At 25.4% G+C, this 26,576-nt stretch overlaps 1 protein-coding gene and 1 non-coding gene across 3 annotated transcripts in view; both read left to right on the top strand.

Annotated features, from left to right (window-relative positions):
• The first annotated feature begins 686 nt into the window (after positions 1–686).
• TRNAM-CAU lies at positions 687–759 on the top strand. The gene has a single exon. It is a non-coding gene; the product is annotated as a tRNA-Met (tRNA).
• Positions 760–12,151: 11,392 nt separating this feature from the next.
• Positions 12,152–26,576, top strand: part of LOC100569586 (uncharacterized protein DDB_G0287625-like) — a 24,739-nt gene continuing 10,314 nt past the window's right edge. The window contains exons 1-8 of one of the 2 annotated variants that reach the window (XM_016806284.2): positions 12,161–12,675; positions 13,830–13,970; positions 18,047–18,120; positions 18,227–18,334; positions 18,443–18,538; positions 19,852–19,968; positions 20,028–20,272; positions 21,880–22,164. In XM_016806284.2, the coding sequence (XP_016661773.1) occupies positions 13,837–13,970; positions 18,047–18,120; positions 18,227–18,334; positions 18,443–18,538; positions 19,852–19,968; positions 20,028–20,272; positions 21,880–21,909 (804 nt within the window). In that variant the 5' untranslated portion in view covers positions 12,161–12,675; positions 13,830–13,836 and the 3' untranslated portion in view covers positions 21,910–22,164. Of the gene's footprint in view, positions 12,676–13,829; positions 13,971–18,046; positions 18,121–18,226; positions 18,335–18,442; positions 18,539–19,851; positions 19,969–20,027; positions 20,273–21,879; positions 22,165–26,576 lie in introns of those variants that run through there. The other variant, XM_029492544.1, reaches the window with a different exon arrangement.

The raw sequence follows: 26,576 nt of genomic DNA, 5'->3' as shown, positions 1-26,576 counted from the left end.
CAGTGCAGTGCACCTCCTGCACCCTAAATTATTTTTACGGCACTAGTAATCGTAAAGGTCTACCGGAAAAGATAAATCAAAGCATTTTTATTGCGCCAAAAGACAACGACAGATCCGAAAAAAATTTAAAAACACACATCGTCGCTCCGCTCAGAATCATTCTGACGAAATTTAAAATACAATATTAATATGCACAAAACATAGGGTTATGATGAATATGAAATAATTCACATGACATTTTCACTTTGAAATATTTCAATGAAATATTGAAAAATATTTTTTTTTAACTCTGTTTTTTGGTATGTTTCTAAAAATCATCTCTAGATGGTTATATATATAATATATATATCTCATATACTGATGTTAAGTTATTATTAATTCCTAATCATGATATAAAAAACATAATATTTTATAGGTATAATAATATAATGTACTGCGTAAGAAATATTTCTATAATATTTGTCATTAATAAGTAGAGGTGTTTAGTGTACGTTCTGCAATAATTTTAAATTTAAATTTGTTTTTTTTTTAGTTTTCATTAATATGAAATATTTCATGAAATTTCAGAACCCTAACAAAATATATTAGTAGATAGGTTTTTTTATTCCAAATCAGTACCTTACGTATATTGTAGAAGGTGAACTAAAACTAGTTTATCTAACTAAAATATGAATCCGAGACATTAAGCCTCGGTGGCGCAGTAGGCAGCGCGTAAGTCTCATAATCTTAAGGTCGTGAGTTCGATCCTCACCTGGGGCATAATTTTTTTTAATTTTGTCAATTTTTTTATATCGATTACTGCGTCAAAAAGCTTAAAAAATTATAATATAATTACGATAACTATTTATATTTTATTTAAAGATAAAGATAATATTTTTTAAAAAGTATTTTGAGTTGACATTTCTACGACGTTTGTAAAAATCACAAGAATTTCCTTTGGGTTTAATTCGTTAATGTAAGTCAGTAAAATAATATTTAAACAAGTTTTAACACAACATTATGTTATAAGATATCACAATAATTAATAACCAGTTTTAAAATACTTTTTTTGATCAAATGTCTTTTATATATTTATTAATTATTCTAAATGTGTCAAACAATTCAAAAATACTACAACAACCAAATATACCTAGTTAAGAAATATTATTTTCGAAATCACGCACTTAAACCTTACCAATTAGGTAAGTTAGAAAATTGTATTGGAGTCTTAAGAATGTTTAATGGTAAAGGCAAATCAGAACATATACTCTTTGGTTGACAATTTTTAATTCTATACCTATCAGTTTAATGGTTACTAATACTTTTAAGGTTTTTAGTCCATCCAATCAGTTACGTCTAATGTTTCATTAAAATAAATCAAATATTATTAGTTATAATATTAGGTATAGAAAAATTAAAATTCACACATTTAAATTAAACTGACATAATACTTTGTAAAGTTGTACAAATTGTAACGTAATATGTCTAAATAAAAAAAGAAAATTGTGTGTATATATTTTTTTATGCATATATTTTTCGGTTAAAGTTATTAACTACTTACCAGGAATCTTGTAGTAAATTTTCGAGTTGTTCAACAGTGTTTATTATTATTCGTAGAATACTCGAAAATGTGGAATCTGTATAAATAGCTCAAAATGAGTCCAAATATTTCGAAAATTACTCTATGTGTGAATATGTTTACAACAATAATATATTTTACAACAATAACAATAATTACAACTACTAAAAACGAAAACAGATTTTGTCAAAAACTAATATTTTACGTGCCCGTTTTTCCTTATTTATTAATTTTTTTATTTTTCCTATTATTGAAAAAAGTACCTACTTACTAGAATTTAATTTTCCTATTTCTAAAGTCCCAAAAATACATTCATCACTTTGCACAGTATCTAAATTAAAATAAAACTGAAATCTTCACATACGACTTAACCTGCAATATTCGGTAAAATTAATTTGGTTTGTTGTAGTAATTCAAAAATGAATAACTGCGTAGTATTGAATTTTTTTACCGAATATTTATTTTCACTTTTTATAGACTTTATAAGGTTTTCAAAATATTGTGGCCCTTTTTGTGCCAAGTATTAATTTAAATTTGAAATATGATCCTTTTTTCGGTTTATTTATTTATTTATCATAAATTTTATGTTTTTGTGTGAAAACTAGTCCAAATGTAATTCATAGTGTTTCATAATAATTCTTCTTATTCAATTAAAACATATCAAAAGTACAATAGGTATACTGTTGTCACAATTTATTTTACAGATGTTTAAAGACATACTTGTTACAAATTTCATCAAAATCTTAAAATTGTGATCAAATTATTTTGTAATTACATGTTTCTACAGTTTTTAATGTGAATACTGAAGTATGGTTTGAACATTTAATACAAGATTTCTCTCATAAGTTTTATCTTACCTACTGGAAAAAAAAAAGTTCACTGTAAACGTCATAAATTTAAATTATGACAAGTTGTCATATTGACAACATTGGACATTTAAACATAATAATATATAGGTAATTACTATTTTAGTTATTTTGTTATTAATTGTTATTCAAAAAATATTATTCGACGGGACTTGGATAGTTGGATCTTTTCATTATATTTAGATAGGTACTTATGAGGTACGTGTGTATACCATTTTCTTAATTTATTTTAGATTAATTGTACCAATGTTATTTATAACATATACCTATTTACACCTTTCCGGAGTATTTACAAAGATTATAATAACAGTTATAATATAGGAATATTTTATAATAATAATAACATTATTTTGTATAATATAATAGGTATATGCTAAAAATGAGTTCAACTTACCTACTTTATTACAGATATATGTACTTACTTTTAGAAAAATAAGTTACTATTTCCTCATAGCAATACAAGAGCAATATAATATGTATTTTATTATATTTAGGCAGTAGGTACTATGTATACCATTTTCATAATATATTTTAGATTAATTGTATGCTATATTATATACCATAAACCTATTTACACCGATCTGCAGTATACACATAAAGGTTATAATAACAGCTACAATATTATAATATTATGTAGTGATAATAAAATTATTTTAAATAATATAATAGGTAAATTCTAATTGTTTTTTTTTTCGAAAATTAGTTCTACTTACCTACTTTATTACAGGTTGGCACTTACTATTAAAAAAATAAATTACTATTTACTCATAGCAAAATAAGTATTTATCTATATAAATAAATAAAATATCTTTAGAAATACATAGGCTGCTGACACTGCCTAACAGAAAGTTTCCGCTCAGAATCATTTTGTATTTGTACTTATCGTATATATTATAGGCACATGATGATTTATGATAAAATTAAATTTTAACACAATATCTATTATATATATACTATTATATATATAATAGAACTATTCAATATTATCGAAGACATTTTACACCTACTATACAGCACTACAGCAGAGCAAGTGCTCGTTTTTCAGTGTGTTTTATTGATATTTTCTTGGTCATCAAATATAGTATTTTATTGTTTTTTCGTTCTCACAAAAATGTTCCGAAAATTTAAACTCAGTACCTATTTTTGTTTCAATTAAAAACGGCTATTTGAAGATAAAATCCTATTATTCAGCGTAAGTTCGGTTTGTATACTATTTCAGTATACATAGTCATTTCTGGTTTGAATTTATAATTTTTAAAAGTGTCCCAACTATTATCGATTTAAATACAATAATATGAAACGTCTTTTTTTAATTTCTTGCGTCCACTATTTTTTTCCCCAAACAACCTACCTAATTATTGCTTGGTCATTATGATACAGGTCAAATACAAATAATATGTTGAAAACCAGCCACGGTCACAAATCATGATAATACATTATACCCACCTATCTGCTGTGTTAGATAAAATCAATGATACGTCACAGCTGATATAAAACACTATAAAATACGTAGGTATTTTATATCTATGTATTACGGTTAAAAAAAACCATCCGTGGAGATGTAGCGAAAGTATTTTTTTACGTACGACAACGAACAAGAGAAAAATATGAATAGGTAGGCAGCATACTGTCTGATGTGTGCGCGTCTGCAGTGTGCGTGTAAAAACGAACGACGATAGTATAATATTACAAACGAAAACATTACAAGATAAAATGATATTATTAAAATCGTGTTATACAAAGAGTCGAAACACATAGAAGAAAATGATGAAAAAAAAGGATGGCATAGGTAACCTATGTTTAATATTTTACCGACATTTCATGAATTTTTAACGTAGGTGCAGGATTTGGCACGAACAGCACGTTACAATATCGACCAGAAATATATTTTTAAAAATTGAACATTTTAATCGTGACACTGCACAGCAACAGTACTTGAGAGCTGTTTCGGAGGCGAGGCACAAACGACCAATATATTATATAGGTACTATCGCCATACCAGCTGTAATAGTTTAATAGAAAAAAAGAGTTCGACTTCTCAATAATTCTCATACAAAAAATGTAAGTAGGTGCTTATTACTTTTACAGTTATTGTTCTATAGTGCGCGGATTTGTATGAATTTGCGTATATTTTATTCTGGTTGATCGTATAACAGTGAGCACGGTATTTGTTTCTCGTGCAATATGACAATTTAATCTATGACGCATTTTTACAGTGCATATTAATTTGCGTATTTCGACATTTACTCGATTTTCTTTTATTCTACGATTTTATTTGCATATTTCGGTGTTTTTTGTTATTTTAGACACTTTGAAATAATTAATATTGTAATATGGTAGGTAGGTCGTAGGTATACAAAAGTTTTTGGCAAATATATTTGGTAATTCATTTTTTTCTTATAAATTAAAACTAAGTAGGTATCGACAAAATACAACATATGATTATTTATTGAAGTCTTACCTATAATATGCCTAAGTAAATTGCTTTTAGGATTTAGAATACATTTTTGATATTAATTGATTTCTGATTTTTTCTTATACCTGGGTTAAAACTACCTACAGAACACGGGTATTTTAAAGAAAAAGTATTTATAGTTCCATAAATTTTAACTAACAATTCAGAAAAAAAAAAATACCTTTTGTGTAATTTTTGATTGAATATTATTTTTTTTCATACATATTTGAACATTATAATGCATACACCTATTTATGCATATTATTTAAGATTTTTAGCACATATATTTTGGTTGTATTTTGCATACAAATCCGATTATTATATTAAAACAAATTCTTATATATACATTATAATTTATAACGTATAAATATTGTAAAATATACATATATATATATATATATATATATATATATATTTAATACTAACTTTACTTTCTGATATATATATATACAATTAATTATATTATAGTTAGTTTATAAAAGAATAAGGCGAGTAAGTGGGCATTATGATTTTATAATATCATTGAGACTTTGCATACGAATAACGATTCTGATCGAAGATGACGGTCTGTAAGGACCTGTAATACTACTGAGTATATATTTTATGATATTATTGGTATTAAAGTAATTTATTTTATCATTAATAAATAATAATAGGTACAGTAGGTTGAATTAATTTTTTTCGAAAACATTTCATTTGAAAAACTCATTGTGTGTATAAAATATAATAATTAGAGCTTAGAAGTTGATGACTTTAAAAACATTAAAAAATGACCTAAATAATAAAAATAACAAGAAAATATCCTTAAAAAATTACATAAAAAAAGTTACAAATAGGTATTCGCGTGGGTATTCGTTTTAAATTAATAAAAATACGTTTTTTTTAAAAAATATTTTGCTCTATTTTACTATAAAAATCTATATACATTTATCAAAGCTTAAAAATTACTCAAAATATGACGAAAAATTATAAAATGTAGTAGGTACAATAATTATTCACTATAACACGACAACGACGTGACGACTGTAATCGGTGAGATAAAATCGGATATTAATTGAATATTAGGAAAAATAAATAAAATGTAGGTATAATATTCACTACAATACGACAACGACGAATTTAATCGACAAGGTAAAATCGGATAGGTACTAACCTTAGTCTGTGGTAATTTCCAAGTTTTAAGTAATCGTCATAATTGTCGACAAGAAACGATAAGAAGCGAACTAGTGTGAAATCAGCAAAAATGACTAAAAATGTCAAAAAATGATTTAAAAAAGTAATACACCAAAAAATGCAAAATAAAAATTAGTTGTTCAGATTCACATGCTAATGAAACACAATTGTGGTCAGGAGAGAGCATCGTCTAAAAAGTTCCAAAAATAAATGTAAAATGCATCAACTTTCGAGCCCTAATAATAATATACTTAAAAAGTTTCAAGTGCCCAAGAATAATATTTTAAAATAAGAACAAAATTAGTATTATTCGTTTAAATATCTAATTTTCTTCAAATTCAAACTTAATATATATATTAATAAAACTGTGTTTATATATTTTTTGGTTAAAGTATGAACTACTTATAAGGCATAGGTATTGTATTAAACTTTTAATCCTATGCTATAAAAATTGAACATTTTATAAATTTTAAACTATAAATAGGTAAAGTCAATTGTCATATCCTGCAGTATTACTATGTATATTTTATGATATTATTGATATCAAAGTAATTTATTTTACCTACCATTTCCACGACATATTTTAAAGATATTTTGGTTACAGTATGAACTACGTATGAGAAACATTTTTCAGTTATTAACTGTGAAAATTAAACATTTTTCAACTACAAAATAATTTGTAAATGCTTGTGATTTTGATGACTATTGTTGAAATTTTGATTTTAAATGCTTTTTTAAAAAAAAAAAAATAATATCTGCCCATGAATCATAAATATTTTTTTTTTACCACAATTATATGACAACTTAATATAAACCTTGTACTTAGATATTCAAGCTGTTTGACACAGCATAAATTATTTTATCAGTACCTATTTGTAGAAAAAAAAAACTAAAAAAATTTAAAATTTAAATGCCTATAATAGTTCAAAATGAGCCAACATATTTTTAAAATAATGCCAGGTGTAGAAAAGGGTAATATAAATATGTGGTAAAAGTTCTAAGTATGATCGCTTATTCGTTTTTGAATTGTAACAAAATAAAAAAATTATTTCATGGGAAATATAATAATAATTTATTTTTGCAACATTAGAATCTTAAAATTATTTTACAAAATGTAGCTTAGTATATTGCAGTACCCCCTTTAAGCAAAGCTTGTGCTGGGGGCACAGTTCTTAAATAAATATATAACAAGGTTTATATTGATTACTAATTAATTAATAGAAATAGGATTAACAAAAATATATAATAATGTTAACATGATTGATAATTGATAAATACGTAAGTACGATAAGAGGAAAACAAATATTATAAATTTAAAATAATAATAATAATATTTTACATAATTAACTGTTAATATTTTAAATGAAAAAAAAAATTTACAAATTTGATAAATTTAATTGTTTTATATATTTTTTGAATAGTTTAACATTTTCATAATTTTCTACATTGATATTTAGTGAACGACATAAATATAAATCCTTAGTTTACGGTTGAATTCCTTTAAACTCTCATTTTAATTAATACGACTTTCCGGTAAATATGTTTTTTCCTCGAGGGTAGAAAACGTAGATGAATCTTGTTTTAAATTTTCAAAATCTTAGACATTAAAAGAAAATTTTTTATGAATTTCCAACTCAAAGTACCTAGTATATAAATGTTCATGATTTAGACGAAGTTCGTCAAAATTTTACCTTCAGATACTCATATGCAACTATTGAGAATTTACGTTCAACTTTTTTTTTTACTTATTACACACTTACACCAATAACAATTATTAATGAGGGGGCTTGTATTAAATTTGCAAGTTTTTTGACTCGGCGAAACATTTTTTAAGACAAAATGCTGAACTATAAAATAGAAACATTTTTACAGTCCCAAATAAAACACACACATTGTAAAATCGACATCGTTCCGCTCAGAATATAAGTTTTTACTCGAGTTTTTATATATATAGTTTAATTATAATATTTCAAAATATAAAGATCTTTAAACATATAATCAATATTCAACAATGCACAATATTTATTCTAAATAAAATAATAATATTAATTACTAATACTAATTACCGATATTCTGAATACAATTTGTATTCAATATCACATAGTAGGTAATTTATTATTATTGCATTTCGATGAATATTTTATTCATTAGGATAATATGATTATTTAGCAGTCTTAACTAATATGCAATTAATTATATGAAACGTTTAGAACATGGATTTGTATTTGCGTTGCATTAACAAGATTAACGAACTTCATCGGCAGTATACAGAGAATGAAGAGTCAGGTCAAATGGATAAATTCAATAGAAAATATGAAATCACTGTGAATAAAAAAAGTATTAAAGAACTCAAAATTAAAAAAAAAAAATCTTCTGATTTTCAGCAATTAAAAAGAGACATAATTGATTTAAAACTAAATAAATATGTTATAATCGATAAATATAAACGTTATGAAGATATTGGTAGACAATGTCAGAACCGTATACTTATTAAAGTTAATGAACTTTCTGAAGAGCTAGTTCGGTTAAGATATAATTTACGTTGTTACGGTTAGTTTTTAATAATTTATGTTTATACGGTGTACATATAGCTGGCTTTTAATTATTATTGTTTTTTTAATAAATTTATTTTTATTAATTGTGTACCTATATAGGTAATATGTATGTTGGCACGTCTATAATATTATGTATTATTGAAAAAAATATTTAATTATTATTTTTAATTTATTTTTTACTTAAACGAAAAAAGGTTTATAATAATATTAATACTTGTTGATTAATTACATAAAATGTATTTTATTAAATGTTATTACTAACCACAATGATACTTTTTTTGGAAAATGTGATTATAGTTTGATTAAAAATAAAAATTAATACTTGATATCTCATTTGACGCTGTTTTTGTTATTAATTTATTGTAGATAACTATCTCAAGACACGGTCAATAATAATTATAAGTTACCAAGCTATTTGTGTTTTGTTTAATTTAATCGGTTGTATAAAGGAAGTTAGTGAGTATATTAATTTTTTATTACACATAATAGGTACATAAAAAGTTAATTTAAGAGGTGGTTGTTTATACGTTTATTAATTAAATTTAAAAAATAAATTCTAAATCAATGTGGAGTAAAATAAAAATTTGTTTCTTTACCTATACTTAAGTATAAGAATTATTAATGTATAAAGTAACAAATGGTTATACGATCATTAAGAAGACAGGTTTAAATATAATACATATATGTGACGTCTTGAAAACGTTTATAAACAAAATAATTCACTAAAATAAAATGGCTAAAAAATGATAAGACAATGACAACTGGACTTAAAAGTATGGCATTTCCATAAATTGTTCTTATCATAGTTAAGGCTACAGTGGTCTGTCAGCCTGTGCCGGTCCCCTATGGTATTACTAAGTATAATATTTGATGAAATAATTGTGGCTAAAGTAATTTATTTTACTATTCGGTATTACAGTACAACATTATGGGTTCAATTAATATTTAACAAAAAAATTACATTTGAAAATGTCATTGTGTGTATAAAATATAATAACATTATACACTAAAGATTTCATATACCCACGAATAATATATTTAAATACGACAAAATACCTAAAACCGTCTTGGTTTTTATATTTAATTTCGTCCAAATTTTAACTCAAAATGTCTATAAAAAATAACTGTGTTTATATATTTTTTAGATTTTTATGATTACAGTATGAAATATCTATGAGAATCCTTGTTTAAAATTTTCATTCCTTAGCTATAAAAATTGAAGATTTAACATTTTTTGAACTACAATAAATTAAATAAATACATTTTGTGATAATGTTAACTTTAAATAGGTACTTAAGATTTATGAACAAAGAAACCTGCCTATATGGATCTATAATATTTATTAACTGATAATATAAGTTATAACAACCCTGTATTAAATTTTTAATCTTTTTGACCCAACGAATACAATTTTATTGAAATTTGTAGAATAAAAAACTAAAAAATACAGATATTCAAATGTCTATAAATAACCCAAAACGAGTCGAAATATCTTGTAAATGTTATCATACTGCATAGAAAAACATTTGGCGTAAGTTTCAAGTACTTACCTCTGGTTAATGGTTTTTGAATAACGACAAAATAAGATAATCGTTGAATGAGAATTTGTTAATTTAGGTCGAATATCCAGTATCAAACGTTCGTAAAAATTAATTTGACTTTCCGATAAATTTTTTTTTGTTTAATGAAGGAAAACTTAAGGGGATTCTTGTATGAACATTTTAAATCTTATAGATATACCTACGTAGAAAAAATTTTTATGAATTTCTAACTTTTCGAACTTCAGACGCTTATAAAAAATAATTATGGATTTATGCTATCAAATCTTTCGAGGACAGTATCTTATGTATTACAGTTTTTTTGACCAAGCGAAACATTTTTTATCGACAATAATGTATTCAACAAAATAAATCGTTTGAGTTTTAAAGAGTATATTTAAAATAACTAAATTATAATTTATTATGTAATTTTAAATAATAATACAATTTAAATTAATTTTTGCACTTACATGCCAATATCCCATGTACCTACTAGTGCATGTTTCACTGTTTATTAATTACTTATTTTAAATATTGAAGCAATATTGAGCTAGAAATTCATAAAATAAATCTAAGATTTGAAAATATAATACAAGATTCCTCATAAGTTTTTTTTATCTATATCAAAAAAAAATTTCTACAGGAAGGTCAAATTAAATATTTATGAGCGTTTGAAGTTAAAATATTTACAACATTGGATATTTATTCGATTTCTCATGTAGCGATTTTCTTATTTTGTTGTAATTCAAAAACTAATAACCGTAAACACTTGATATTTATATTATGTTTATTTTATCAATTCCTATACCTGATAAAATAATAATATTAATTAGTTTATTAGTATTTACTAACCCTTGAAACCGATATTCTGAATAAAATTTATTTTCAATATCACATAGTAATTTATTATTATTCCATTTTGATGAATATTTTATTTATTAGGATATGATTTAGTACTCTTTACTAAAATACAAATTACAGATAATTATTTAAAACGTTTAGAACATGGATTTGTATTTGCGTTGCATTGACAAGATTAACGAACTTCATCGGCAGTATACAGAGAACGAAGAGTCAGATCAAATGGATAAATTCAATAGAAAATATGAAATCATTGTGAATAAAAAAAGTATTAAAGAACTCAAAATTAAAAAAAAATCATCTGATTTTCAGCAATTAAAAAGAGACATAATTGATTTAAAACTAAATAAATATGTTATAATTGTATAAATGTTAAGAAGATATTGGTAGACAATGTCAGAACCTTTTTAGTACCTACTTATTATTTATTAGTCATTAATATTCTTTGTTTGGTTTACAATAGGTATACTAGGTAATTAATTTATATAAGTAGCCTATATTTGTATATTATACTGTCGCGACAAATATTATTTCCCAGAATTTTATAAATATTTCAAAATTATAATTAAAATACGAATACCTACTTAATAGAACTACAGATGACAATAATTAGTTATAACCACCGCCGTCCTAAACAAAATTCCATAATATAATATTATTCATTGAGAAATAAAGATAAACCATCCGTCTATTCTTTCCGCATTCACTTTAGGTTCGGCTGCAATAAACTAATATACCTAAATAATATTCTATTTAAATTCACATTGACATATTATCCTGTCAGGATTGGACTGGGTCTTTAAATCGGGATAATCCTGATATTAATGACAATTTATTATTATTGATAAGTCTGTCGGGCAATACGTGAGGCGCTATTCACATAATATTTCGGGTTTCATATTTTACGACATAAATCCATGGACTATCTAACTAGCTCTAAGCCAATTTTAATTGCACACGTATAATAATAATAATAATAATAATAATAATAAACATTATTTCGCATTCATAAATACACAATACTCGTAATTAATTATATCTTTTCAATGTTGTTAATCAATAAAAGTACGCGAGACGAAAAGTGTCCGGTGACCCCCGCCACCCGCCCGGCTAGAACGGCCGTGGGTTCTCTTGTGTGTGTTTTATTTTAGGATGTATTCTTGAAAATATTATTTTTGAAGTGAACAATTTTCCCCGCTCGTTATCTTGTTGCATTTATCAATTCTTCAAATCAATCAACGCGATAACTACGGTCTACGAAATTAAATTACATAATATTATTGTCTTTAGTCGAACGAGTGCCTACGGTAGTCGATGAACATAATATTATTGTTGTCGATAATATTATATTACTTACGTCATTAATTTTATAATATTATAATATTATATATTGTTTTTGGTACTTAAATCCAACATCGTCAGTTCGAGTAAACGGAAATTGACCCAGTCGGATTGTGAACCCGACGATTCCGATGATCAAAATATAATCGACACGGGGGAACCAATTGAAAACATCAATACGAATTGTCACCTTTTTGACGGGAAACATTTTAAAATCGTAAAATCTAATAACGATACGGATGAAAAAATGTCTGCGCAATGTCAATCATGTCAAAAAATAATTCAAGGGCGAAAAGGTTCAACAGGAAATTTTCTTAGTCACATTAAGGTATGTATCTTTTTACTATTGATTTAGTTTATAGATTTAATATTTTTTTTTTTTTTATTGTTGATTGGTACTTGTTTGATTGAATATGATGTAATAAGCCCCTTTCACACGATCAAATAATTTGTCAAACTCCAAAAATATTATAGAACCATATCTAAAATATTTAAAGTTTGACGTGGGTACATCAAATATTTGACAAATTATTTGATCGTGTGAACGGGGCTTTATGAAGAAATATTACCTGTAGAAGGTGGGTTATATTGTACGTACCTAGTGATGTTAAAATACGGTATTTTTTTTTTTCTTGTATTATACCTTGTATTATACGTGTATTGAACTTTGTATAACACTGTTGTATTTAAGTATGGTATAATAATTTTTTGTATTATACACATTTTATACGGTATAAAATCCTGTTAAAGGATATGCAAATTTTAAACTACCTACATATATACAATTTAAACTTTATTACTCAACTAATGTCCATGTCCCATTTGAAAATTGAATCTTATTAATACAAATAAGAAAAATAATATAAATTAAATTCAAAAGTAATAACAAAGTCAACAAGTAAAGTAGGTAATAATTAACAATTTTAATAAACATAAATGACTCTTTTGGTTTTTTTTTCTAAATTATAAATAAAATAAATGTTTAATGTCAAAAAAGTAACAATTGTAAATAGTAATAGGTACTTAATAGTTAATAGTAACAATTTTAACACTTTAGTCTTTTAGTTTCCTTTTTAAATAATAAGGAAAATATTAAATAAGGAATAACTGTTTAATATATATAAAAAAAAATAATAGAAAATAAAATAATTAATAGTTAAAAAAAAAAGTTTTATACAGATTTTATACTAGGCATTGAATAAAATAATTCTATACAGCGTGTATAATACCATGTATATATTACGATATTATACAAATTTACATCACTATACGTACCTATGTGGAATAATATTATGTATTAATATTGTAATATCATTGTTTATAGAATATAAAAAAAAGGATTATATGAAAAATGTATTTTATATTTCTATGGTAATTCAATGGTAGGTCAATGGTAGCTAATAATATGTGAATCTAAAGTTTTCATTAATAACAATAATAAAGTCATTGCTTATTTTATAATGAAATCAATATTATTTTTAGTTTAAACATGCATCAATGCAATTTAAAATTAGAGACAGTAAAAAATTATTCAAAAAGACAACTCAACATGCTGAAGGAACAATTACTCCCAATAAACAAATGCAATTGCCATTCTTTAAAACCAGTATTACAAAATGTCAAGTAAGTTACATGAGCTTATATATTTTTTTTATTGTCTTATTTACAGACTACAAGCTCATAATCCTAACCATAATTATTTGAATATTAATGATGTAATAACTGACATTTGTGATATTTATCAAATTAAGAGTTCTTAAATCACCCATATCATAACCGATGATGCTAGTAATTTTGACAAAGCATTTCGTACATTTTAAAAAAGCTCAACAATTGAATCCGATCCTCATTATGTAGGTAACATAGGCGAGTTAGACAATGATGAAGATACACAAATTGATAGTGATAATGAAAATAATCTGTCCAGTCCTATTGATATTGAATATGTTTATGTTGGTCAGTTGCCTTATGAATCAAATAGTTCTGATTGTACTAATTTTAGTTTGCCTGATCACCTGACCTGTTGTGCCCATACTTTAAATTTAATACCCACCACTGATGTAGCAAAAATGATTGATAATAACTATATAAATATTTCCAAAATAGTTTTTAGTAAATTAAGTTAATTTGGGAATCTATTAAGTAGAAGTTCTGGTGCCCCAGCAAACACTGTAATGTATATTAGACGTCTAATATACCAATCCATCATAGACGTAAGACATACATGTGATGTAAAATGTAGATGTCTATGATAAGTCTAAGATTAGTCTATATGCACCACTTTTTTAGTCTATTTGAAGATCCAATTAAAGTATCTATCATATATCATGTAGTAGATCAAATTCAACTCTTATATAACATCTATCCATAGACATTAATTAACATTTTAAGTAGACATACCATAATTGGTAAAAAATACTCCATTATATATATATTATTGTTTTTAGTTTTATAAAATAATAAATTAAAACATACATTTTAGTCAATTTGTTAACATATATTTTATAAATACAATAATAACAATCATCTCTATCAAACAATTAAAAATACTTTGCAAAAAGTTTAGAATATAAATTATTTAATAATCAATCACAAAATTAGGAACCTAGTATAATAATTTGGTATTGCAGCTTTAATGGGTGATAATAATAATAATATAATAATAATAATAATCCTATCAAATAGTATATATTTCTATACAATAAAATAATTTGTAATCATAATTACGTTTATTAAGAATAATTAATTTATTATTATAATAGTTAAATTATGTTACTATAATATATAGTACAGCAGTAGTCACTATAGTCATATCAGCATTAAAAAATAAGAAAAAAAAAAATATAATAATAATGCAAAAATAATGAAAATAATATTATGGCTATGGTTAAATAAAAGGTTAAAGTGGTTTGGTTAAAGTTTACGTATTATTTTTTTGTTTAAGAGTCTGGCGAATTATTTTATTTGAAATTCTTGTCGAAGCTAATCTCAACCAATTTCTAATTTTTGTTTTGACATCATGCTCAGTTTCATCGGTGTGGAAATTTAAAACAACATCTAATAGTTAACAAAACGAAAAAGAATAATATATAAAAAATAATTTTTGTATAAGTATAATAATATGTATAGATTATTATCACTCAGTGATTATACCTATTATTATAGAATTAAGAGTTAATTCTTTAAATAGATTCTTTGCATTGTTCTTTCCATCAAAGTTATAATATTGAGCGCATGTATCACTCATTACCATTCTTAATATAGTAGTGACAGTTTCTTGTATACTATTTCAGCACACACATTGTCTTAAGCGATTTTTCTAAAATTATAAAAGCAATTAATGAAAAAATTAAGTTTGAATTAATAATTATAAATAAAAAATTGCCATTAAATGCTGTGATGCTTGAATCTTTCACTTTATTTTCCATTTCGACAATATCTTCTAAGAAATTAAGTGGCAAAGTGTGGAACTTGCTTCGAAATTTTTCCTGAATACTTAAACTAGCTGGTTGGACATTTTGATTATTGGATTGTAATAATTGTTCAAGTAAACAAATAGTGTACAGTGTTGCTTTGAACTGTTTTTGCAGTAGGTTTAAAATATTTGATAAATTTACTAAAAATATTGATTTTAGGTTATTAGGTACATATTATTTTAAAATGCCCAGATTTACCATAGAAATTAATTTACCTGTATCATTAGAAGTCATTTCGTCTTGGGATCTTTCATCTTGAGATATTTCTCTTGCTGAAATATTCAGCTCAACTATATCTTTGTCACTATTATCTGTACAACATTAGCAGAGACATTTTTAAAAATCTATGTAACTTGCCAAATAAAAATTGTATTAACTAAAACGAATTGTTACCAATATGATTTGTTTTATTTCTTTTTTCTGTTGAGTGGTATGCTGGCTCAAACATATCATCCTCATTATCATCTGTACAACATTAGTAAAGATAGACATTTTTAAAAAACTATGTAACTTACCAAATAAGAATTGTATTAACTAAGACTAATATTTTTACCAATTTGATTTGTTTTTTTGGTTTTTCTGTGGAGTGGTATGGCTGCACCAATATATTGTCATAGACACTATCATCTGTACAACATTAGCAAAAATAGACATTTTTAAAAAACTATGTAACTTACCAAATAATAATTGTATTAACTAAGACTAATATTTTTACCAATTTAATTTGTTTTTTGGGGTTTTTCTGTGGAGTGGTATGGCTGCACTAATATATTGTCATTATCATCTGTATAACATAAGCAAATAATGAAGTTTTTAAAACCTATATTTAATTAACCAAATAAAAATTGTAATATTACTCAGGCGTTTAGCCCATGAAGGAGGTTTTAGAAGACTTTTAATAAAACTATGAGATTCTTGAAAACTTGATTCATCAGTGAATAATTTAAAATTTTAAAATTTCTGCCTCTTCCCGCGACCTTTATCTTCATAATTTGTTGTTTCACCTTTATAATTGTTATCATTTGCAAATCTGTTCAATTTTTTTTGGGCTTGAGTGAATGATTCTAAAACCATTTATAAAATACACAGTTAAAAAAAATATTGTATCCATATTCGTATTCCTAACCATTTGACGAGCTCTTGTCATGGGCTTCGTATATATATGATCGAGTCCTTTGGAACATATGGTAGTAGTAGTGGCCAAATTCGGTCATGAAACCGAACATGAGTTCGGGTCTCGCACTTGGTATACTGGTCGACTCGTATTCTTTCGTATGAGTGTTGACTTTTCCAAGGCGATATGTGTGACGACACTTTTATAGGTTAATTGTTTTATACTACGCTTTTACAATGGCCTTAGCATGTTATAATATACTAACTGCCTTATTAATTATGTCGTCATTACTACTAGAAACGTGCGCTATGTGCTACATATATAATAGGTGAGTAACACCTCCATTTCAGATGTATTTCAATTATAAACATTTTATTTTTGTCTATGATTTTGTTTTAACATTTCATGTATATCTATACAATATTATAAAATATTTTCTTTTTCTTTTTAAATATAATAAAACACTAGTTAATTTCTTTACAGTTATACATTTTATATATTTTTTTAAATTTCAATATTTGTTTTAATACATTGTTTAAGAATATATGGATGATTATTTCTATGTTGGTATCACTGACCACCTATCTCATTCACTGAGTACTGACTATAGTAAGGCTCTACATAGAATGGGTATGCTATGCCACCATTTTGCGACTCTTTTATCAATGATAAAATGATAAAATAAAGAGGGAGAAATTCAAATTCATATACCTAACATTATTAGTCGCAAAATGGCAGCGTAGAATACCTGTATCTATAGTGCCCTAACTATAGACATATATAATGACTAGATAGCCAACTTATGAAAAAAAGTGAGGCTCGGCAGTCATTTGCTAATGTGTTATGTTATCATCTAAAATCATAACCTATAAAAAAAAGTTATATATAATAGTAATAATAATAATAATAATAATAATAATAATATTCATAATATATAGATATATTAATTTTTAAAATGTTTGAGGTTATGTTGAATGTTAACATGTACACAGCAAATGGCTGTCGCCTCACTTATTAAGACATGGGACTATAGAAAGTCTAGTAAGTAGTTATAGGCTATCTAGTTAATTTAAAATAATAAGTTTTAATTTTAATTTGTTTGTTTTTAGAAAACCAATAAACCATGAAATTATTGGATTTGATGTTGATGATGTATTGATAATTATTGATAAAAAGAAAAAATGTAAGTTTTTGTCATTGACTTGGTTATATAGCTTTTGTATTTAACTTAAAATTAAATATGTACCAATTTTAAATTTTATCATTTTTTTTTGTTTATGACCGTTCAGTGGTAAAAATGGAACTAAGTAAAGAAACAGGTGAACCTATAGAAGTAGAAGACCCATCCATTGTTAAAAATAATCATGTTAATAAAAAGAAACAGTCTAAGCCAATTAGTAAGTTGTAAAGACTATCTGTAAACCTGCTTATATTATATCATGTATATTATGAATGTGTAATAATATTGTATTATTTTTATGATTGATTTATAATATCATCACCAGAACCTAATGATGATAAGAACAATGGGAGTAATAAGAGGCGTAATAAAGACAATTTACGCAGTGATGCCTTGGAATTACAAGTCGCCCCTACTTCAGGTGAGTGACCCCCAATGTATAGTACATATATCAGAAAAATGGATAAAATCTTCCTGTATTTTTATGGAAAACAAGTAAAATTCTTCCGATTCATTTGCACTCGTACACACCAATTGTTGTTCATTGTTATACACTCACCCATTATATAACACCTGAAAATTTAATCAAACAAATGTTCTCTTAGAACTTTTAATTAGATTTTATTTGATTAACTAAAACAACAATTCGATTATAATTAATTAACTTTTAACTTGCCATTGGCGTTGAATGAATGCAAATTCCGGGTCTCGTCACCTTGTTTTTTCATCATAATATATTACAAGTGAACCCGTGCACTTCGTTGCCCGTTAAATGTACCAACACTATATGACTCAAACTTTGTTCAATTCGTTCTTTAATATTTCGCGTAAGGTGTTTAAAATTAATCTTAACTTTTCCGTTGCCCGGAATTAAAATTCTGATTCGCAGCAGTATATTATCAGGTAGGCAATCTACTTGCGGTAGATCGCGGACCCCTAGTTTGTACGTAAGTGTATGATTTAACTCTAAAGTATCAAAGTTATATCAAGTTTGTCATATTCTACCTATGGTGGATTGATATAATCAATTAATACGAAATCCTAACCTAACCTGTTGCGTCACTGTTGTATTTTCGACATCCATAGTTCCTACTTTTCCGGTGGATTTTCCTAAAATTTTGTTTCATAATAACCTTCTCCGTGATATACTCTTTCGTTTAAAAAAATCAAGAAGATCGGATAAATAGTTCCAGAGTTGACCCTGTTCAAAGATTTTCATTTCATGTTTATATAGTTGGAAGATATATATAATATATTGACAAAAAAAAAACAATACAAATCAACAAAGGTGCCTGTAACGGTTTCAGCGTAACCAATAGCAAGTAATATACAATACACTATAATTATTTTAATCCGCAACTTAAATTGTAGTTTTTGGCCATGTCATCAAGGGTGCACTTAAGAGGCCATAACTTCGGAACCACTTATTGCACAGTGTACAAACTTCACAGAAACTATCTATATATCAATCTTAATATTCCCTGAAATTTTTATTGAAATTGGTTCGGTGGATCTTGAGTTATAAATATTATTCCAAATGTACTCTTATTTTTATATATTTAGATATAATGAACATGGATATTAAAATGAAAACCAAATTATTTATATTTTAATCTTTTACAGAAAATGTTCCTACTAGTTTCATAATATGTACAGGGTTTACTCTAAATGAATAATGATTGGTTTTAAAAGAGATAATTTTATCAAATAGTTATTTATTTTTAATATTTTTAGGACTTACTACTCCAACATTGAACCTTACCACTTCTAACACTAGAAAACTCTATAGTATGGGTAGAAAAATTAAAGTTGATATCAGTGATGCTATTTATAAACTTCCATTTGAGCACGGTAAGTAAATTATATTAATTATCTATTTTTGTGTATTATTTGTGTTTAATCATTTTCAGGTTGGAAACGAGAATTGGTTTACAGAAAATCTATTAAACATAGTCACAAAAATAGAATTTTTGATGTATACTATCATTCTCCAGCTAAAAAAAAACTTAGATCAAAACGAGAAATTCAGAAACAATTGGACATCTTATCTGATAAAAATCTAACCATAGAAAATTTTACATTTTCACCACAACCAATTGCCATGAATGATCGATCTAAGGAATTTATCAGAGATGCAAATTCTAAATTATTTAAGGTAATGAAAACAATTTTTATTCAATTTTGTCTATTGTAGCAAGTTATTCCATAGTCTAATAACAATTTAAAAACACATTTAAATTTGTCAGCTTTACTTTGTAAATTATTTTTTATTTCCTAATATACAGGATGTATTTTTTATTATACAAAAAATAAACTGGATGTATCGTATGTCATCGTATGCGGCTTTTTTTAAAAGTAATTATGGATCGATGATATGGAATTTCGTTAAAACAAAAAAAATACTTGTTTCTCTATTTTTAACAGGCAATTTTTTAAAAATATTTTCAAAATTTTTAAATATGCGATTTGTTTCAATAATTAAATCGACTTTATTTTTTTAATGGTAACCACCATATTTTTGATGGATTCTGTTAAAGCTTTTTTTCTGTACATTTTGACAGTAAAATGATTAATTTTGGTTCACTAGGTTATTAACAACTATGGTCCTCTATATTTTAGTATAATATTATGCATTAATACTTTTAACTGAAATACATAATTTACAAGAGCTAGATACATTTTTCTTAAAACTACTTTTTTATATACCTACTTAAATAATCAAATTGGTAATCTAAAATGCTCAAAAAATAAAATAAACAAACAAAATTGTTGGCAAACATATTGTTCATAATTTATAGTAATTTTTCGTGATATAAAATTGAGAACAATTTTATTTTATAGCTATTAATAATAATTTACCTATGTACAAACCTACTACTTAAATTTTTTTTTTCTAATTGTATTGGACGCATTAAAAAATATATATATTGGGGATAATAATGGGCCCTTGAATATAGAATAACCTACTTATGTGGAACGTATTGTTGTAAGTTTTCAATCCTTAGCTATAAAAGTTGAACATTTTATAAATTTTAAACTACAAAATTATTTGAAAATTTAAAATTTTATAAATGTTGTCAAATATCAAACTTTCAATGCTTATAAAAAAAAATTGTACCTAGGTTTTTATAGTAAAATATATTTATAGAAAAAAAAACTAAAAAACATGAAATTTAAAATTGTTTGTAACCGCTCAAATCAAGTCAAAATATTTTAAGTATAGAAATTAATAAAATAAACATATGATTTAATTCTCAAGTGTCTATGGTTATTCGTTTTTGAATTACAACAATTAAAAAAAATCGCTAAATGAGAAATTGAGTGAATATCTAATGTTGTAAACATATGATTTTCAAACGCTCAAAAAATTTTAATTTGACTTTCTCATGGAAATTTTTTTTTTGATAAAAGTAGATAAACTTAAAGAAATCTTGTATTACATTTTAAAATCTATGATTTAAAAAGCAAAAAATTTTAGGAATTTCAAACTTAAAAAGACTTAGACAACCAATGTCTGCGATGTAATGTCCTCTTAATCTGTCGATATTTTGTACTTTTTGATATTTAGACTGTCAGAATTCTAGCCTGTCAATATTTTTACTGTCAAAATTTTAACATTTTACTTGTTGACGTTTCGTACCACATCCGTATTACATACACTTATAAATATTCAATTAATATGTACATTTAAAATGCTTATTTTATATAATCATTATATTATTATAATTATAAATTACTATATTGTTTTTTTTATTTTTTTAGGAGAAGATCACGGAATCAGGGTCAATGTAGAACAAATATTTATTAGATATAATATTAAATATCAAATATCAAACCATATTTTACTATATAGACTAAAAGTAAATATATTTTTACTACGAATAATTTACCAGCCTAAATGAATAATTGGCTTAAGAATTTTCATATCGGTATTTTTTTTATAATATTTAAACTGTAAAGTTATTGTTTTCTGTGATAATTTTGACAAAAAATATTGATCAAAGTATTGAGAATTTATATTAATTACAGTTTTATAATTTTAAATGTCAGATGGCGTAAACAGTTTTAATTGAAAACTGAATCATTACTTTATTAAATATTGTGTTATATATTTTAAGTCAATATTGTAGATTTTACTGCGTCATTACTCATTAATGTGCCATATTATTATATTTTGTTGTGTTTTTGTTAGTAATGTGCTTTGAAATTAAATAATAATTATTTTATTGCAATAAATAATTTGTCATACCAGTGGTGTATACAGGATTTTCATATAATTGATTAAAAAATACAAAACTCATTTTGAATTAGTGAATTTTTATATTAATGTAATTTGTAAATCACAATAAAAGTTCTCTAAATTAATAATAATAAATATTAAATGTTCCCTTTAAAAGTTACTAAGGTAATAATACTCTATGCTGTCTGTTAATCAAAATAAATCTGAATACGTTTAAAAAAAAATAATCTAAACTTTAGAAAAAATCGCTCCCAGTAAATACAGCTAAGAGGTATATCATGGTTTTAAATTATATAGACAGTATATTTTTATTATTAATTAAAACCACAAGACCCCAAAATTAACGAAAAAATATTATATTTATATTCAAATTATTTTTATTTACAATATTAAGCAAATAATAATGATAATAATAATAATTACAAATAAATAAGCTTATAAAATAAATTTATATTTGTAATCTTGGGTAATTTTTCAGTTCTATAAGTGGTAACTATGTTCGTAGAATTGTGAAAGATCATATTACAGAGGTTGATAGTTCTTTCAACTTTTAAGGCTTGCTCGCAAATTGTGAAGAGAGTGGCGATATTTCTGTGTTTTTTTTAATTGTGGTTCCAAATTGTAATCAGGCCAATTTATTTTCATCGCCAGGTCACTTTTTGTTCATCAAAGTAAATTTACGTATTTTATGTAAGTATGTGTAGCACATCTTAGCATCGTTCATATTATATTGGTTTATTTATTTAAATTTAAATTGATCAACAAATTTGAAAAGTTGGAAGTTAGAAATAGTTTTGCAATGTATACCAATATTAATGGGTAATATTTTAGTATGTTCACTTAAGTCGATCATAATAATTTTTCTTTGTAGAAGTTGTAGTAGTATAACTGCATTTTAATTTAGACGGAAACGCCCCCCTAAAAAAACCAATAAACCACATTGAAGTACTGCCTGAAATAATGATAAATATACTTAATATTAATATAATTTATTTTTATTTGTATGCATCAGCCATCGGAGCGTTTGTAAATTGTATGGAAATATAAAACAAAATAATGGCACTCCAGTGTGATTCTTTGCATCTTAACGTCATATATTTTATAATATAGTGAGCCAGGATTAGAGCGTGGATTAACCATTATAATATGCAATGATTATGTTGATTAATATTAAAGACACAATACTCTGCAGTCTCATTTACGCTTCAGTTCCCTAACTGATCCTTGCTAACATTATTTGAAGGTTATTCGTTGTTTTTAGTTTTTCAGATTAAGCATTTATGTGATTTTATAGTTAAGGGACCGGACTAAGAGGTTATCCCAAAGTACTATATTTATATTGATTTATTGATATTCATATAGGTACCAATAATATTGAACTACAAAAAACAACGCTAACACTTTGTAATTGATTTAGCTCTGCGTTTTAAACAAATAATTAAATAATAAACATAGGTACATCCATTTACGTTGCACATGCATACGCCAATAAATTTATTATATATATACGTCTAAACTTTAGGTACATAGAGGGTATCTTGTGAAGTTCTTAAAATAGTCGAATTACCTTATATATAATTGTTATTTTTAGTGATGCATAACCATATCAATAATTCGTTTTTATATTGAACCAATTTCCCGATATTGATTATCATAGCTATACCTACCTCTATCGGGGTGCCAGTTAAAATCGCGAAAAAAAACAGCGAAAATAAAAATCGCGAACGGTTTCAACAGCGAAAACAATAATAGCGAAAATTAAAATATTCTTTTCGGTATATTTTTCGTAAAAACATTGAAATACGTCAAAATACTATAAAAAAATACAATTTAAATTTGATATTTTTCCTAAAATTGCAATATATAATAAGTATATAAATTTCAAATATTTGAAAAATTAAATAAATAAATAATAATAAATACAATAAATAATAATTAAATTTGGTACTTTAAATTATAGGCAACACCCCTTAGGTATTCTAGTCTGTCCCTATTTTCGTAGTCATTAACTAATTCTTTAAGTGTATCCCTTTTGCGTTTTTTGGATGGTTCGACCGTGCCCGCTATGTACTGATTTATTTTCATTTCATTTAAACTCTGTTCTTTTTGAATTCCTTCAATAAATTTCCATATTGTTGGATGACATGAACTCAATAAGTTATTAAAGCCTCTATGCCATCCTTCAACATAATTATTTGTTCTGGGTAAACCAGATATAGTAGACCTAAAGCAGTTCCACAGTGAAATAGGGAACCTGGGATTTCTCTTCTACGTCTATTTGGACGACCAATCCATGTATCCTCAAAATAGGAAATAAGTGGTTTTAACACGTCTTCATTATTAGTGTAATACATACTTTCACACAATGTCTCAAATGCGTCAATTACGTCATTTTCTGGAACAAAAGCCAAGGCAGACAAGTAACGGACTTGCAATGAAAACTCTAAGTCTGTTTTATACTTTTCTACCATTCCAGAAATAGTTTGGATTTTTCGCCAAACACATTGTGTTTGATGAAAAAAAAACAGCCATTTTGTTCAGCATTTGGAAGTTGTATTTTAAATGCGTTTAATGAGCTCTGTTCAAAAGCAGTCATTATTGTTTTTGGATTTAAACTAATATTATGTGTTTTGATTGCCGAAAACAACCTTTCATACGAACTTTGCGTTTTATCTGGCATTAAAGCGAAAAATACTGGTAATACCAAATTATGCTTAATAACATGTATCGTGTACCTATACTTGTGTAAATAATGGAGGACATGACTTAAAAGTTCCATCTGCAAACCAATGATCAGATTTAGACAGTAAATCTAAATTTTCTTTCGTAGCAAAGTCCGAACTTTCAACTGGTTCAATGTCATTTATTAAAAATGTACGACCATCAATAGTATGGGAATATTTATCAGGTATTGTTATATCTGTGATAGTAAATGGGTTGGATGGAGCAGAACTATTAATTTGTCGTATTCGACACAAAGTGCGTTTAATATGACTTACTGGAGGGAGAGCTCCGTGAACGGCTTGCGAACACAATGTTGAGGCTTCTGAAACGATCTGATGTGGATTATCTTGAGATGATAGAGCTCGAATTTTCATTTCGTCTATACAAACACGTCGTTCAATTTCTAAATTTGAAATAGTATGATTATGTTCACTAAGTCCTTTTACAATTTCGTCGGTTTTTAAGTTAAGGCGCGATTTACATAGTTTTTCAGGACATCTCCAATACATGGTATTTTTATATTTTTTGTCAAACCTATATAAATAACCATTATATTTAAGTAAATTTTTGTTTTTTTGACTTTTAATGTACTCCATTGCGAAAATGTTACGATTTACGAATGAATAACTATACGAATATGGCAACGGTGAACGGACGACTCGGTAATGCGGACTGGTGTGACTGGCGATTTGTACAAAGTACAAAATGACATTGATTATCTAGGTATCATCATTACTATTATTTACTATGACAAAACTTGACAGTTGTTAGGTTCAACTTCGTCTTATCTGTATTACGTGATCCAAGACGCAAGATTACAAAATTACATTATTGATTATCTATATTACTTATTATTAGGGCTAGGAAAATAAAGAACTAAAAACCTACAATAAAGGAATTAAAAAACTGCCAATAATGCTACAAAAAAAAGCATTTTAACCAAGAAAATGCAACTAAAAAAGACTTGAATATTTTTAAGTTTAGCTGAAAAATATTTTTAATATCAAAAAATAATTTATTAAACACATTTTTATATGTTCATACTAAGTAATTCTTAGAACAACTAAGCACAATTTATAAATATTGAAAAAAATAAATTAAAAACCGTTTTATTAAATGTCGATAAATGTTAACGTATTACGTAACCACTACTCCCACTCGGTAATCACTTTGACAAAATCTAAGAATCTATTTTCAGAAATATTTTTCGATAAAGCGATAATATTTCACTACGAAATCACGAAATAAGTATATATAATAATACAATTAAAATAAATAAATAAATAATAATTTAGATAAATATGTATATAAATGTACTAAAAATGTTAAATATGCGTATAATTAACGAAAATTAATTAAAAAGCTAATAAACTGACAAAAAAGTACCAAAAAAGCATTTATTTACGAATATCATAAGAAAATGCAAAAAAAGCAAAATAAAAATTGCATATTTGAATTCTGTGATGAATGAATCGAATTTTGTTTTTGTTTAGCC

This window comes from Acyrthosiphon pisum, chromosome X (assembly GCF_005508785.2).
Source record: "Acyrthosiphon pisum isolate AL4f chromosome X, pea_aphid_22Mar2018_4r6ur, whole genome shotgun sequence".
NCBI classification, from domain to species: Eukaryota; Metazoa; Arthropoda; class Insecta; order Hemiptera; family Aphididae; genus Acyrthosiphon; species Acyrthosiphon pisum.
Note: the sequence above shows the minus strand (reverse complement) of the source record. Positions and strands in the feature narration are given on the sequence as shown.